Consider the following 14,018-nt stretch of genomic DNA (forward strand, 5'->3'; position numbering starts at 1 on the left):
TATGTTTACCAAATGTATAAGTCATAGACATGTTAATCATCTTTTATTTTGAGATATAAGATGAAATAATCATTTAAATGCCGAATATTGTTCAGTATACCAAAATTGACATTGCATTACATTCATATATAGAGTATTTGCATTTAATAAAAGATAAAAGAATATTTAAGTTGCCATAATTCAAAATAAATATATGCCAATTTTATATTCCGCAAATAAAACGTCGATTATTTTTTTAAAATAATATTTTATTGGATATTTTTATTTAATTCCATATTTTTTAACTTGATTTTAATTTTTTCAAGATCTTCGGAAATTTTTATTAAAATATGTCTTTCCTTGTTCGTGTTCAAATAAAACTTTCTTTTAAGAGTGGAAACCATTAAAGGCATTTGCTTCACATACATATCTTCTCCTTCATCATGATAATAATAATTCCCACAAACACATTTAATTGTACGAGTTACCAAACTAGTGACATCGTCTCTTCTCCCGTATACGTGAAAATTCTTACATAACTCTTGAATAAACCAGGAACCGTACGCTGTCCTATATGATACATTTCCTTCAATTGATGAAAATAAAAGTAGTGTATCTGGAGGAATATGATTTTTAAAGATGTTTGCAGGTACAATTGAACTTTCAATTTCATATCCTGTAGTGGTAGTTTTTCCAGAACCCTTACAAGCCTGTAAAATATCACTTTTATTAAAAAGTCAAGATTTAAAAGTAGTGTTTTACCTGGAACACGAACATTTTCGGTTTGTTTTTCAAATCTTTACAAGTTGAGAATTTATTGTAAATATCTTCTACTAAGATCTCACCATCCGTTGTCTCCAAAAAATTTTGTTCATTTCCGTGTGTTAAAAAAAATAATATTAAACTGTTGCTTTGAGATAAATCAGATGTTACAACTGTAAAAGATATAAGAAATTGCGATATTTTTAAAAATATATGTATAAAGTACCTTCGTCTAAAACTGTCATTACTTCCTTACTACTTAAATCGGTGTGGATGTCTTCCATGTAGATATTAAAACCTAATCTTTGAAAGACAGTAATTATTTCCAGGACATCTCTACGACTTCCAGCTCTATATTTCTTAGTATTTACAAATTCATAGTTGAATATTATCAATTTCCCCGGATCGCTTCCTTTTCTTTCATAAGACAAATTTCCATTTTGATATCCTCTTTCTATGAATTTTCCGTAATCTAACAATAAAAATTATGATTATTTGTGTAAACCTCTTGTATTAATTTTTATTCAAAATATATTTGCGTTATCAAAGTATCCTTGATGTAAATGATAAAGTGAATATTCATTTTAATTAAGTCTCATCTGATTCAATCAATAACGGATAAAGGGATTATTATATCCCTGTGGGCCTCACAAATGAATCACTTAAATATATCACATGTCAGCAATTTCTAACACAAACAATTAATTAAATCTTATTGTCATAATTTAAAATAAAAATAGCGAAAAAGTAACTATTTGAATGCGAACTGAATTTTTCTTACCTGTACAAATATTAGTTGGTGTTTTCACTATATCATCTCTGGGTGGTGCTAACCTATTCTCATCAAGTGTTCCAACAGAGAATTTTCTTGCGTCGGTTACTACTCTATCCATTGTCCCAATCTGTCAGCCCTCTCTCGTATAATAAAATTTCTGGGGCTTTGTCAAATTACTAGATTATCTTATCTACAAGATATATTCGATACGGTGTGATGCTGATTTATGATAAAGAAATACTACTGTGTATTTTGTACCGTATTATATTTATTGATATTAAAATCGAATCGATTTAAAACATGTGTCGTTTTGTGGATATTTTTAATTTAAAATGTTATCATTTTAAGAAATAGAAATTGAAAATTGTTTATTGGACACAAGTGTAAAAATATATATTCACTTACATTACAAACTCAAGAATTGGGATTGAAAAAGAACATATTTTATAATTTATTTTATCCTGATTTTTTTATCTGCATTTAAAAAAGAAAAATACTGGAAGGGTACAAAAATATTTTTTTAGATCATCCGATTTGTAATAAAACACGACATAAATAAGTACACCGTTTAAAAAATAATTAATTTATTTCAAAATATACATGAAATGTACAACTATGTTTTTACTAGAGACTTTTTGATGTTTTTAAGTGCGGTAGCATACGCTGAATTACCGCCAATTTTACCTTTATTAAAAATGTAAATGTATGAAGTCCATAAACAGGTTTTTTCTGTGTCTGATAAAACTCTGTTAGGGCCTGAATTTAAAAAATCTCTTAATCGTTGGTGGTGGCGTGGTGCGTCTTTTATTTGACGCACACCATACAAGTACAAATTTAAATTACTATATTGAACACCACCTGACCTTACAGTTTTCAACATGTGTAACTGTCTGTTTATGTACTCTTCCTCGTGAAACGATTTTACAAGATCTGCTAATTTCTCAACTTCAATAAATTTAGATTGTAAGTGAACTTGGGCCAATTTTAATGTATTTTGATTCAAGTATCTGAAAAATTTTGCTTTTATCATGTTCTTTTTGATTTTATTAGAAAGTGGTTTTTCATTAAAACTGTTAATATTCAAAGGATCATTCTGAATTAACGGAAGAGGAGTGGTGTTAAATTGATTTCCAACATTAAACAAGGGGGGAATCTGTTGCATTCCAAACTGATTGCCGAATATTGGAAATTGATTTCCAGACGCGTAATCTTTGCTGATTTGAACGATCAAATTAAGCGGCAGTGACTGGTAGTTTGGTTGAATTAAGTCACCCGGTTGGGGTTGTACAAAATTATTCTGTACGTTCAACGGCAGGTAACTCGTATTAGCTGCCGGATTTACATTTTGTACAAGACGAGGTAGTTTCTGTTGTCGTAAGCCGAAGCTGGTTCCCGGCTGTTCGTGACGAGCCAGTCGTCGACAGTCTGGTTGAACTGCAGTTTCCGCAGATTGGTGTTCTTCGACTTCAGGAGTTATCGACCGACTCAATGACGGAGTCCCCGGACCAGCGTCCTGTTCTGGTGGCGGAGGCAACTGTTCTGGTTTGTAAACATTTTCGTAGCTGTGGATGTTGATATCGGTGCACGGGTAAACTCTGTTCAGATAATACAAGCAGTTTTGTTCTAGATGACCTGAATTACCACAACCGCAACACCACAACTGATCCTTTGGTTTCAAACGTGGACTGTCCGGTTTTACAACTGAACCCTCCTCTGTCTATAAAATAATTTATTTATTACATATGGTTTTAAATATATAGGTTTATGTTTTTGATGTTTCATGATCTGTATGTTATATAATTTTTTAAAAAGTTACATAAATTATACGTAAAATTTTACGCTACCGTTAAATAGTATCTTCTCCAAAGATCAGGACAACTAGATTTAATATGACCGTACATTTTGCACAAGTCACACTGTACGTTCCTAAATTTAACACACTTCCAACACATTGGCGTTGAGTAGGATCCCGCATTTCCACACTAAAATAAAAACAATATAGAGACCATTTAGTTGTTAGCATAATTGATTTACTTGTGTGCATAATTTGCGTGGACACCTTGGTTCGTTGTGACCTAATTCCCCACATAAATAACATTTCACCTCTTTTCTGTTTTTGCACCTTTGAGTTTCATGGCCAAATTCCTTACAGTTGCGACACCTGGGTCCTCTTCGTTCACACCTTTGCCTGTATCTGTCTTGAGGTACGATTTTCCATCGCCTCGGATCGTCTGAAACATTGTTCAATAAAAAATATGGTTCGTTATACACACAGATTAACTTACCGCTCATGTTACTTCTAATCGAGTCCACGTCAAAATTTATCAAATCTGTCTCATTTTCTTCAAAAAGTTGCGGTGTTGGTTCAGTATCGATAAAGAAAGGTGTGGATGAACAGTTCGCCAATGAGAGATCAGTTTCCACACATTTGATGTCGTTGTCGGAACTTTCCGAATCAGAATCTTCATCGACGATTATAAACTCTCTGATGCTTGGATCCTCAACTAGCTCCACGTCCGACTCAGATTCGCCCAATTGTAAAATTGACGTGGACAAAACGAATGCTTTGCCACCCTTATTTAAATCCTGATTTTCTTTTTCTGTTGACGTTTCTTCAGGCACGATTTTGTCCTCTTGTACGGTCATTTCGTTTGTTGCTTTTGTAGTAGGTGGCTGTTCGTCGGAATCTTTTTCAGGTAATAATTGTTTTTCAACTGATTCAGAAGGAGGTTTATCAACGTCTTCAATTTGTTGTTCCTTCATAAAAGTTGTGACTTCACTGCCTAATGTTACATTATGTTGTATGACGTTTTCCTTTGGCGATTCCGTTCCACTAACTATATTTTCTACATTTGTAACAACTAAAGGCAAACTTCTTGCTAAGAAATCTGGTTCGCAAGTTTTCAACACGCCAACAATTAATTCTTTCTTCTTTTTAAACTGTGATGTTCCAGACAAATCGTCAACGATCGACTTAACATTCGTATTTTGTTCTTCAAAAGTTTCAGACAAGTTTTTATTAATTGGGTTCCTGCTTTCTTCAATATGATTTTCAGAGTCTGATTTTAGTTTCTTTCTCGATTTTATTTCGAAATTTTCTCCGCCTGTTTTCACAACTTCTTCATTTTTATTTGTAATATTAGTTTCAGAAACTGATGGAGTAATTTTATTAATATCTAAGGAATCATTATTTTCTGCAGGTTGAGAATTATGTATGTCAGATTCTTTACCTTTTTTATGTAAGTTCTCGTGAATTGGTTCTGATAGAATTGTATCAGTGTCAGGTGTCAAACTTGAAATAACTGGTTCTTCAGGTGTTTTATATTCATTAGTTTCGTCGTTAGATTTTTCAGAGAGTGAACGTTTCTTTTTCTTCTTTGGTTTATAATCGGATTCAGATCTTTCTAGTAAAAGATTCTCAGCTTCATTGTTTTCAGCAAGATCTGGAGTCAGTGAAACACTCTCATTATGATTAACATCTTCAACGGATTTCTCGGATGTCGAACATTTCTTTTTGCGTTTTGGCTTAAAATCGGGTTCGGATGTGTCCTGCGAAACAGTTTCACTACTTTCAGAAAGATCTGGAGCTAATTTTGATCCTGATTCCACTTCACCCGATTCTTCGACAGATTTTTCGGACGTCAAACGTTTCTTTTTCCGTTTAATTTTACCATCCGATTCTACACTTTCCTGCGACACACTTTCACTATCAGCAGTACTTTCGGTAAGGTCGGGGGTCAATTCTTCAGTAGTTACGTTTTCTACGTCAGAAGTAGAACGTTTCTTCTTTCGTTTTGGTTTAAAATCTAATTCTTTATTGACTTGGTTGGAATCTGTTAAAAGCATTTCAGACTTACGTTTCTTTTTGGACTTTGAGGTGGTTTCCATTTGATCTTCAATAACTTCTGAGTCTTCAAGTTCTGCATGCTTCTTTTTTTTCTTCTTGCATTTCATTATGGTCTCAGACTCTAAATTCTCGCTAGATATAGTTTCCTCGCCAGTTAGTTCATTAGAATAGTTTTTCTTCTTCTTTTTCTTTGGTTTTGAAGGAGTTTCTTCTATCGCACTAGTTTCTTCATCCTCTCTATCCGAATGTTTATTCTTTTTCTTCTTTTTTTTCTTTTTTATTTCTTTAATTTTTTCTTCAGTTATTATTGGTGACAACTCAGGTAAATTTTTACAATTATTCAAATACTGCTCAGCAATTTCATCCTGAGATCTGTCATCATCCATTTTATTCTCATCTGATTCATTCCCTTTTTCAGCATGAACAGCCTTTTTCCTCTTAGGTGTTATGTAATTCCCAAAACTCTCCAAATTGTTTTCGGCGAACAAATCCTCTTTCGGAAATTCGACAACGTTAAAAACGGCAGCTTTCAAAGTACTATTGAGATCTTTGTTGAAATCAGTTGTGCTGCAACTGCTCTCAGTCTCGTACAAATCGTTTGGATTCGCCGGCCTAACAAAATGGTCCTCTTCATTGAATTCGTTGCCGTGTAAACTGAAATTAAATTTACATTGTCCTAGTTCTGCGGCCGTAGTATCGATAAAATCGTTTGATTGATTTGATTCAGGTGTTTGCAATTCTTGGTTTTCATTATGGCTTGGAGAGTGTATTGGTTCAGGTTCTGGCTCAGGTGGAGGTGGGGAATCTGGATCCAGATTAATGAATGGTACTGGCTCAGGTTCAATGAACAGTACATCATCATTACTTTCTTCTGCTTCAATTACGATATTAACTTCTGATTTTTGAGTGTCAGGCACAACAATACATTCTTCAGTGTCAGAGATACAAATTACCTCTTCATTTTCATTGAATCTTGTGTGTTTTGGTTGTTGTTTCATTTGTAGTTGTTTTTTTGCTATGTTAGCTTCTTTGGCAGAAATTGATGCTTTCTTTTTTTTCCCCTTTGATTTCTTTTTCTTTGGAGTCCTTTTCTCGGGTGATAAATTTAGATTTAATTGAATGATGTTATTAATAGGATTAACAACTATTGGAAGAGTTGAGTTAGTGGTTATAACACTGTCTTGCTTTTCTTCTTGTCTTGGTGTGGAACTTAATGGTATATGATTTATGTTGGATGTATCCATAAAATATCTCCTCTTAGTTTGATTATTTGTATTTGTTGGAATTCCTGAATTAACAATAATCAGAGGAGCACCCATAGGTTCCAGCTCTTCTGGTTTTGAATGATACACTTGGCTGTAAAGCCAGTTCTCCAAATCTTCTAAATTAACATCATCTTCATCCTACAATTTTAGACGTCGCAGTAAAAATGGATCTATTTTAGAATATAATCAAAATGTAAACTAATAATTCAATGGAGTTTTTGAAAACACTGGTTGTTTCTCTTTTTGTTTAATACTGATTAATAAAATTGGTTAAAACGAATATCAGGGAGAAAACTATAATCGAGTTGAAGACAACAAATAATACATGAAATATATGATATTTTAAATATAAATATACAATCTAATAAATCACTTACCATTCTACAATAAACTAATATATAAGTATAGTTTTTTGATATAGATAACCTAAAATTGTATTTTTTGCTGTCAGATTTGTAGCGGTCAACACGTGTTTGCAAATATTCAGACAAAGATAGACTCATACAATGAACAGTATCAAAAAAGGAGACCCGTATATTATATTATTAAATTTTATTAAAAATCATCAATTGTGAAAGGAATATATTATAATGATTTAGTTTTATAACAATATTTGTTTAACAATTAATAAATATGCAACTCTTTTTACATCATGTCATTTTATCTATTGACAACTGTCAAATTGTGAACATAAATAATTCCAGCACAAATTTTGTCTCCCAAAACTCTCAAAACATTCAAAAAATGACTGTAACAGAACCACCAGAAGAATCGGCCGAAGCCGCGAATGAAAGTCAAACTGAAGCCGAGATTGAACAGGAGAAAACTTTGATAACAACGTTCGTCCAAGAACTACAAGACAAATTCAACGCGAAACAATCCCTGCGTGTAACAAATCAAAATGCCGCAGCTACCCGGCCCACTGATTCCCATTTCTCGAAACTTGACTCGAGTCTCAAGAAAAACACTGCCTTTGTCAAAAAAATTAAAAATTTCTCATCATCTCAAGTGGACAGTTACCTCAAAGACATGTCTGGCCTGAATTTGTCTAAGTACATTTCGGAGATTGCGGCCGCAATAGTTGAATCCAAGCTCAAGATGACTGATGTGCCTGGAGCCGTAAAGATGTGTAGTATACTCCATCAGACATATGTGGAGTTCTCACAGCATTTGTTTGAGAACTGGCAGAAAAATTTAGCATTGAAGGAGAAGATCCCAAACCCCAGCAAATTGAGAGTTGATATTAGATTTTATGCTGAACTTCTACAAGCTGGAATTTTTGCCAACAAAAACGCTCTGAATTTGCTTGGCTCAGTTTTGACTACTCTCATTAATATGGACAAAGAAGAACACTATAATATTGCCATCGTATTGAGTTTTTGTAAACACTGTGGGGATGATTATGCAGGTAAGAAATTTTGGCCGAGTATATTTTTTATTACTTTTCTTATTGGGATGTTTATGGATTGTAGGTTTGGTCCCAAGAAAAATGAGACAGCTATCAGAGAAGTATGATATTCCTATTCCAAAAAGCATGTTCTTAGCTCCTGAAAAACAGCAGAACGTTAAGTTATTGCTAAAGGATTATTACAATTCATTGTCAAGACATTTGGTAAAGGATCATCAGGAAATGCAGAATTTTGAGAAACAAAACATGAGGATTTTACAAACCAAAGGGGAATTGAGTCAAGAGAGAAAAGAAAAGTTAGAAACACTTCAAACAGCCTATGAAAAGTTACTGACATCAACACAAAGTTTTGCTGATATTTTAGACGAAGATATGCCTACATTAAAAGCACAGACATTGCCAAAAACTGAAGAAGTAAGTTTTGTTAGTGTTTGTGAAATTGTATTCAAGTTTTGTTTATTTTGTAGAGTATGATTGTAACAGGCTCAGGAGCAGATTTTGAAGATTGTTCTGCAAATCTCGAGAATATTTGGTGCGATATAGAGACTCAAAAATTCTATTGCGATTTGCCTGAACTGCAGGCTTTCTTACCAACATCATATATAAACAAAACTCAAACACCTCCAGCTGAAACTGTGTCTGAAGAAGTGCTTGATTCTGAGTTGCCAATTGAAGAACTGGAAGATGATGGTATGAACATTAAATATTTCAAACATGGTATTAATCAGTAATTTTATTGTTATATTTTATAGGGAAAAGCGAAGAACAACCACCAATTGCGGAGGAAGAGGCGGACGATCCGGCGGCCACGAATGCGAGCAACAAAATTGTCCTCGAAGCCTTTCTGAACAATCTCCCAAATTGCGTGAACCGGGAGATGATCGACAACGCTGCCATCGATTTCCTCTTGACATTAAACAACAAGCACAACCGTAGAAAATTGGTCAGGGGTTTGTTCGGCGTGAACAGAACACGCCTCGACTTGTTGCCGTTTTACGCAAGGTTCGTGGCAATTTTACATCCCGCTTTGCCTGAGGTTGGCAATGAGTTGTGCCAAATGCTGAGACAGGACTTCAAGTATCACGTGCGCAAAAAGGATCAGATCAACATCGAATCAAAGATAAAAGTTGTCAGGTTTATCGGCGAATTGGTTAAGTTCAAATTGTATTCGAAAATTGAAGCGCTGTATTGTTTAAAGGTGCTACTGCACGATTTCTCACATCATCATATCGAAATGGCGTGCAATTTGTTGGAGGTTTGCGGCCGGTATTTGTATTGCAGCGCCGACTCACACCAAAGGACTAAGGTGTATTTGGAACAGATGATGAGAAAGAAGGCAGTTATGGCGTTGGACTCCCGTTACGTTACGCAGATCGAGAACGCTTACTACCACGTCAATCCGCCGGAAGTTGTCACGATTGCTAAGAAAGAAAGACCAGTTATGCACCAGTTCATTAGAAAGATGTTATATATTGATTTACAGAAAAACAACACAGATAAAATCATGCGACTGATGCGGAAATTGGACTGGAATAACGAGGAGATTGCGGCTTATGCTGTTAAATGTTTAACAGGAGCGCACAACTTGAAATTCTTTAACATTAGGTGGACTATTTTTATCTCATTAATCTTCATATTCTACAGCTTTTTTTATTGTAGATGTTTGGCTAATTTGTTGGCTGGTTTGGTGGCTTATCAAGAGGAGGTGGGAACCAAAGTTGTTGATGGAGTTTTGGAGGACATTCGTTTAGGGATGGAAATTAATTTGCCAAAATTCAATCAGAGACGTGTAGCTCAAATTAAATACCTTGGAGAATTATACAACTACAGAATGGTCGAAAGTTCTGATGTATTTAAGGTAAATATAAAATTTACCATCTCACCTGTAACATGTACCAATATCTTAATACTTTTAGGTTCTATATTCATTAATAACCTTTGGTGTTTCAATGTATCCTCACATCATTTCGCCGTTGGATCCTCCTGATCATCTATTTCGAATCAGGTTGGCATGCGTCTTATTGGAAACTTGTGGTAAATGTTCTATACTTCCACCTTGAATTTCAATAAAAACCGAACGTTTTCAGGAACGTATTTCAGTAGCGGTACAAGTAAAAGAAAACTGGATTATTACTTGGTTTTCCTGCAAGCTTATTATTGGTACAAGAAAGAATTGTGGAAATCAACCTTTCCGCCAATTCTCGAACACTACTTCAAAGACACTTTAACGACGCTCAGACCCAAACTAAAACTGTGCCACAGTTATGAGGATGCTCAAGTTGAAGTAGAGAACATCAGAAAATCATTAGGAATTGGTACATATAATACAGTTACATAAATCTTTTATAAACTACTGATTGTTCTTAGAAAAACTAACAGCCGAGTTAAGTGAACCTAAAGATGATGGAGCATTGGACACAATTGCAGAAACAGACACAGAGGAACATGACGACGAGATTTCTGACGGTATAACTGCACCGATTACAGACGATACAGCGACAGAAGACGAGACTGTTGACAATACACAAGGATCAGATGATGAAGGTAACTTTATTAATTGTTCTCAAATAGCAATAATCTTCCAATTTTTTATTTAGAGCCAGAAGTAAGTGAGGCAGAGCAAGTTTCCGAATCACACGCCATTCCAAAGGGTCCGAAAAAAGTGGACTGCGCGGAAGACGATGATTTCTTAAACGCCTTGGATAAAATGGTCTCAGAAAACATACAGGAAAGAATGAGGGAACCTGTGAAGGCGGGTTATGTTGATATTTCCGTGCCAGTAGTTCTGAAGTCCAACAAAAAGACTTACGAACAATTGCAGGACACAGCCGAGGCGGAAAACAGCAAGGTCGGTTTCGTGTTGATGGTGAGAAAGGGAAACAAGCAACAGTACAAGACTTTTGAAGCAGATATTGACTCTGAATTGGCGCAAAACTTGCGGGATCAAGAACAGGCTCAGAAAGAAGAAAAGGAGCGCGTTAAAAGACTGACGTTAAATATTACGGAGAGATTTGAGGAGGAAGATTATCAGGAGATGATCCAACAACAAAATAGACCAGTTACACAAAATTTGAACAGAGAGAGGAAAAAATATCAGCATCCTAAAGGAGCTCCTGATGCTGATTTGATTTTTGGTCCAAAGAGAGTTCGATAATTCAATTTTGGGAAATACCTTGTTGGCTTTAAACGTGAACTGGGTAAATTTGTTTGAGTGTTTGTGAATTTTTTTAGAGAGATTGAGTTATGTATTGTTACAGAATTTAAATAAAAATAATTTTCGATTTAATTGAGTTTTATTTAAAAAAAAGTACTTAAAAATTTGTAAAATGTTTAATCTGCATCTTCATATTCCTCTTCCAGATCATGTCCATTGCCTACATATTGAATGTCAACAGAACTACTTTGTAGTCTTCTTGACAATTCTCGGACTTCTAAAAATATAATTTATAAATTAGCCTACTTATTTTAAACCAGAAAGATTAACAAACCTGCATCACCTCTGTCAGCATTGGTAACAATATAATCACCTTCCATTTCAGCATCCACATATAAGTCATCCTCATCCTCTTCATCTAAATCTATAGGGTCAGGATTTAATTCCTATAAAAAAGATAATAAACAAACATTAATGGAATTATCAATTTAAAACTACATACCTGACAAATTTTCAAAGTTTCATATAAGGATGGTAATGTCAAAGGGTTCTGGGGTTCTAAAATTAATTCAGAAATGTCAGCCTCAGAATCTTCTTCACTATCTTCCTCATCATTTACTGATCTGTCTTCTTGACCAGCTAAACAAAAATGTGAATCTACAATTATGTAGATTGCATCTCTCGGATGCAAATTTCTGTCTCTAGAAATGGCATGTAGAGAAACATCTTCAAAATTCATGGTAAATCCCACGTTATCAGTCGCTTGCCATCCGAGAATACTGAAATTGAAAGGTCTGTTAGTATAACCATGTAAAATTGGCAATTTTGTCTAACCTGTCGCAAATGTAGAGTGTTCCTAGTCCTAAATCTTTTTTATCCAAAACTGCTCGTACATTGTTTTGTTGCAGACGAACGGGTGCATCCGGATGGCTGAAACTGTTGATTATAACCATAGTCGTGCTGTTAGTCCAGTTTAAACGTTTCGCATACGAATTTTAAAAGCCGGGAATAAACAAAACTGACATGTGCCAATTTATGATGTTGATTGATACACACCGTTGTCAAATTTACACAGAATAAATAGTAATATAACCTGTTAATAGTTAATAGTATTAATGCGAGCGCAAAGAAATTAATTATGACTTCAATTAAATTTTACATGTGATCTTTGTCGAATAATAATCAGTTTTTCTATTGTCAATAAATTTAATAATTTATCGTTCACGTGGCAACATTGTCAACATGATTTAGTTTACCTGTTTTTAAGGTTAGGTTAATTTTTTAAACTGTTGACGAAAATGGATGTGAAACAGGGTCAACAAAAAATTTCGTACACTAACGAAATATCGTTAATGATGTTCAGTTTTGGCGACAGTCACAAACCGAATCCTGAAACTGTAGCTTTAGTGGAATCCATTGTTTTGAGTCAACTTAGAACGATTATACAAGAAGCGTTGAAATATGCCGACGATTCGAACATACGTGGGGAGCACTTGGTTTTTTTAATGAGACACAACAAACACAAAATGAGAAGGTTTGTTCAATATTTATATAACAAACAAACAAAGAAACTAATACAAAACATGCAGTCAAAAATAATTGATTTGGATGAATGTGATAAGCCAAAAGGTGAGCTCATGAAATTCATTGAAATGATTGATGAAACTGGCGAATTCACCGACTTGACAGAAATCGATGAAGTTAAATACCAGAGACAGTTAAGAGCTGACAGAATATCACAAGCTTTAGATGAAAAGAAATACTTGGAATTCTGCAAGGCTAGAAGTGTAAGTTTCAACAGCAAAAACACTTGCAGATCATTAGAGAAATTGCGTATGTGGATTTACCCCAAAACTGATATATCCTTCAACCAAGATGCTTTAGATGTCCTCTCATATTTTGCTTACCAAACTGTTGCTGAAATAACTGACTATGCACTGCTGGTGCGGATGGATGGTAAATACAACCCTGATCCAATGAAACCACTATGTGGATCATATTACACATCGACGATGTTCAATGGAGAGTTCCGCTTTGCGAGAGCCACCACATCGAATCCTGATTATAGTCGTGTGTACAGTGGACAGCCGCCGATCAGCGTTAATGAAATTAAGGAAGTTATGCGGAGGGTGCACATGCCACAGGCTGGCAGGTTGAATTTTGGCGGAAAAGTACCTGAAACACACTATTTATTTGCTTTATAATTAGTGTTTGTTGAGTGTGTCAAATGTCTATGATTTATGAATTTTTGTTGTGATATATGAAATTAAATTTAGTTTGATAATATGTATTTATTATTTTTTAATAAAACTATAATAATACGATCATGTTTTTATTAATTTTTTTAATAAATGATATAAATTCTTCTGGCAATAAAATATAAAAATTAAATTACAAAATAAAAATAATTATGAAATATTAGAAATAAGTAAAACGGATACAAAGATTACATGTATATGAAGTAAATATGCACAGTTATCAGACATAAGCTATAAATTTATTTTTAAGAAAAGTATATTAAATATATTCGTATATTTAAATTACTACATGAAATTAAAAGCAACATTTACATTTACCTTTAATTAACAAACAAAAAATAAAAATAATGAGAAATGTAGTATTAAAAAATAAAACGAGGAGTCAAAAGTAAAACAACAAAATAAAATACCTACATAGCATATCCATTATTTTTTATTACCTCTTGACATCTTATTTTCATGGAAGTAACAAGGTTGTCAATCGCTTGCTTAGAAACTTAATTTAAAATAATATAAATAATATGAATATGAATTATCCGAGTGAGTTTTCCTCATTTTAAGAAGTCTTTT

At 33.9% G+C, this 14,018-nt stretch overlaps 5 protein-coding genes across 5 annotated transcripts; 2 read left to right on the forward strand and 3 right to left on the reverse strand.

Moving 5' to 3' along the window:
- Nucleotides 1-218: 218 nt before the first annotated feature.
- On the reverse strand, nt 219-1,634 carry LOC109603767 (caspase-3). The gene is made up of 4 exons (XM_020020262.2): nt 1,523-1,634; nt 968-1,213; nt 742-914; nt 219-689 (listed from the first exon to the last, which is right to left on the reverse strand). Exons 1-4 carry the CDS (start codon nt 1,632-1,634, stop codon nt 249-251), a joined length of 972 nt encoding a protein of 323 aa, XP_019875821.2. The 3' UTR covers nt 219-248.
- Nucleotides 1,635-2,083: 449 nt separating this feature from the next.
- On the reverse strand, nt 2,084-7,175 carry LOC109603777 (uncharacterized). Its single transcript, XM_020020272.2, has 5 exons — nt 7,006-7,175; nt 3,802-6,766; nt 3,551-3,747; nt 3,361-3,498; nt 2,084-3,233 (listed from the first exon to the last, which is right to left on the reverse strand). Exons 1-5 carry the CDS (start codon nt 7,129-7,131, stop codon nt 2,130-2,132), a joined length of 4,530 nt encoding a protein of 1,509 aa, XP_019875831.2. The 5' UTR covers nt 7,132-7,175; the 3' UTR covers nt 2,084-2,129.
- A 73-nt stretch (nt 7,176-7,248) lies between these two features.
- LOC109603778 (regulator of nonsense transcripts 2) lies at nt 7,249-11,322 on the forward strand. The gene is made up of 9 exons (XM_020020273.2): nt 7,249-8,036; nt 8,101-8,450; nt 8,504-8,726; nt 8,789-9,641; nt 9,696-9,894; nt 9,953-10,070; nt 10,124-10,351; nt 10,404-10,580; nt 10,634-11,322. Exons 1-9 carry the CDS (start codon nt 7,262-7,264, stop codon nt 11,188-11,190), a joined length of 3,480 nt encoding a protein of 1,159 aa, XP_019875832.2. The 5' UTR covers nt 7,249-7,261; the 3' UTR covers nt 11,191-11,322.
- On the reverse strand, nt 11,311-12,314 carry LOC109603779 (methylosome subunit pICln). The gene is made up of 4 exons (XM_020020274.2): nt 12,025-12,314; nt 11,693-11,969; nt 11,525-11,636; nt 11,311-11,467 (listed from the first exon to the last, which is right to left on the reverse strand). The coding sequence occupies exons 1-4, from the start codon at nt 12,141-12,143 to the stop codon at nt 11,367-11,369; spliced, it is 609 nt and encodes a 202-aa protein (XP_019875833.1). The 5' UTR covers nt 12,144-12,314; the 3' UTR covers nt 11,311-11,366.
- A 127-nt stretch (nt 12,315-12,441) lies between these two features.
- On the forward strand, nt 12,442-13,514 carry LOC109603780 (transcription initiation protein SPT3 homolog). Its single transcript, XM_020020276.2, has one exon. It carries the CDS (start codon nt 12,489-12,491, stop codon nt 13,392-13,394), a length of 906 nt encoding a protein of 301 aa, XP_019875835.2. The 5' UTR covers nt 12,442-12,488; the 3' UTR covers nt 13,395-13,514.
- The last annotated feature ends 504 nt before the right edge of the window (nt 13,515-14,018 follow it).

The sequence above is a fragment of the Aethina tumida genome, chromosome 2, assembly GCF_024364675.1.
Source record: "Aethina tumida isolate Nest 87 chromosome 2, icAetTumi1.1, whole genome shotgun sequence".
In the NCBI taxonomy this organism is placed as follows: domain Eukaryota; kingdom Metazoa; phylum Arthropoda; class Insecta; order Coleoptera; family Nitidulidae; genus Aethina; species Aethina tumida.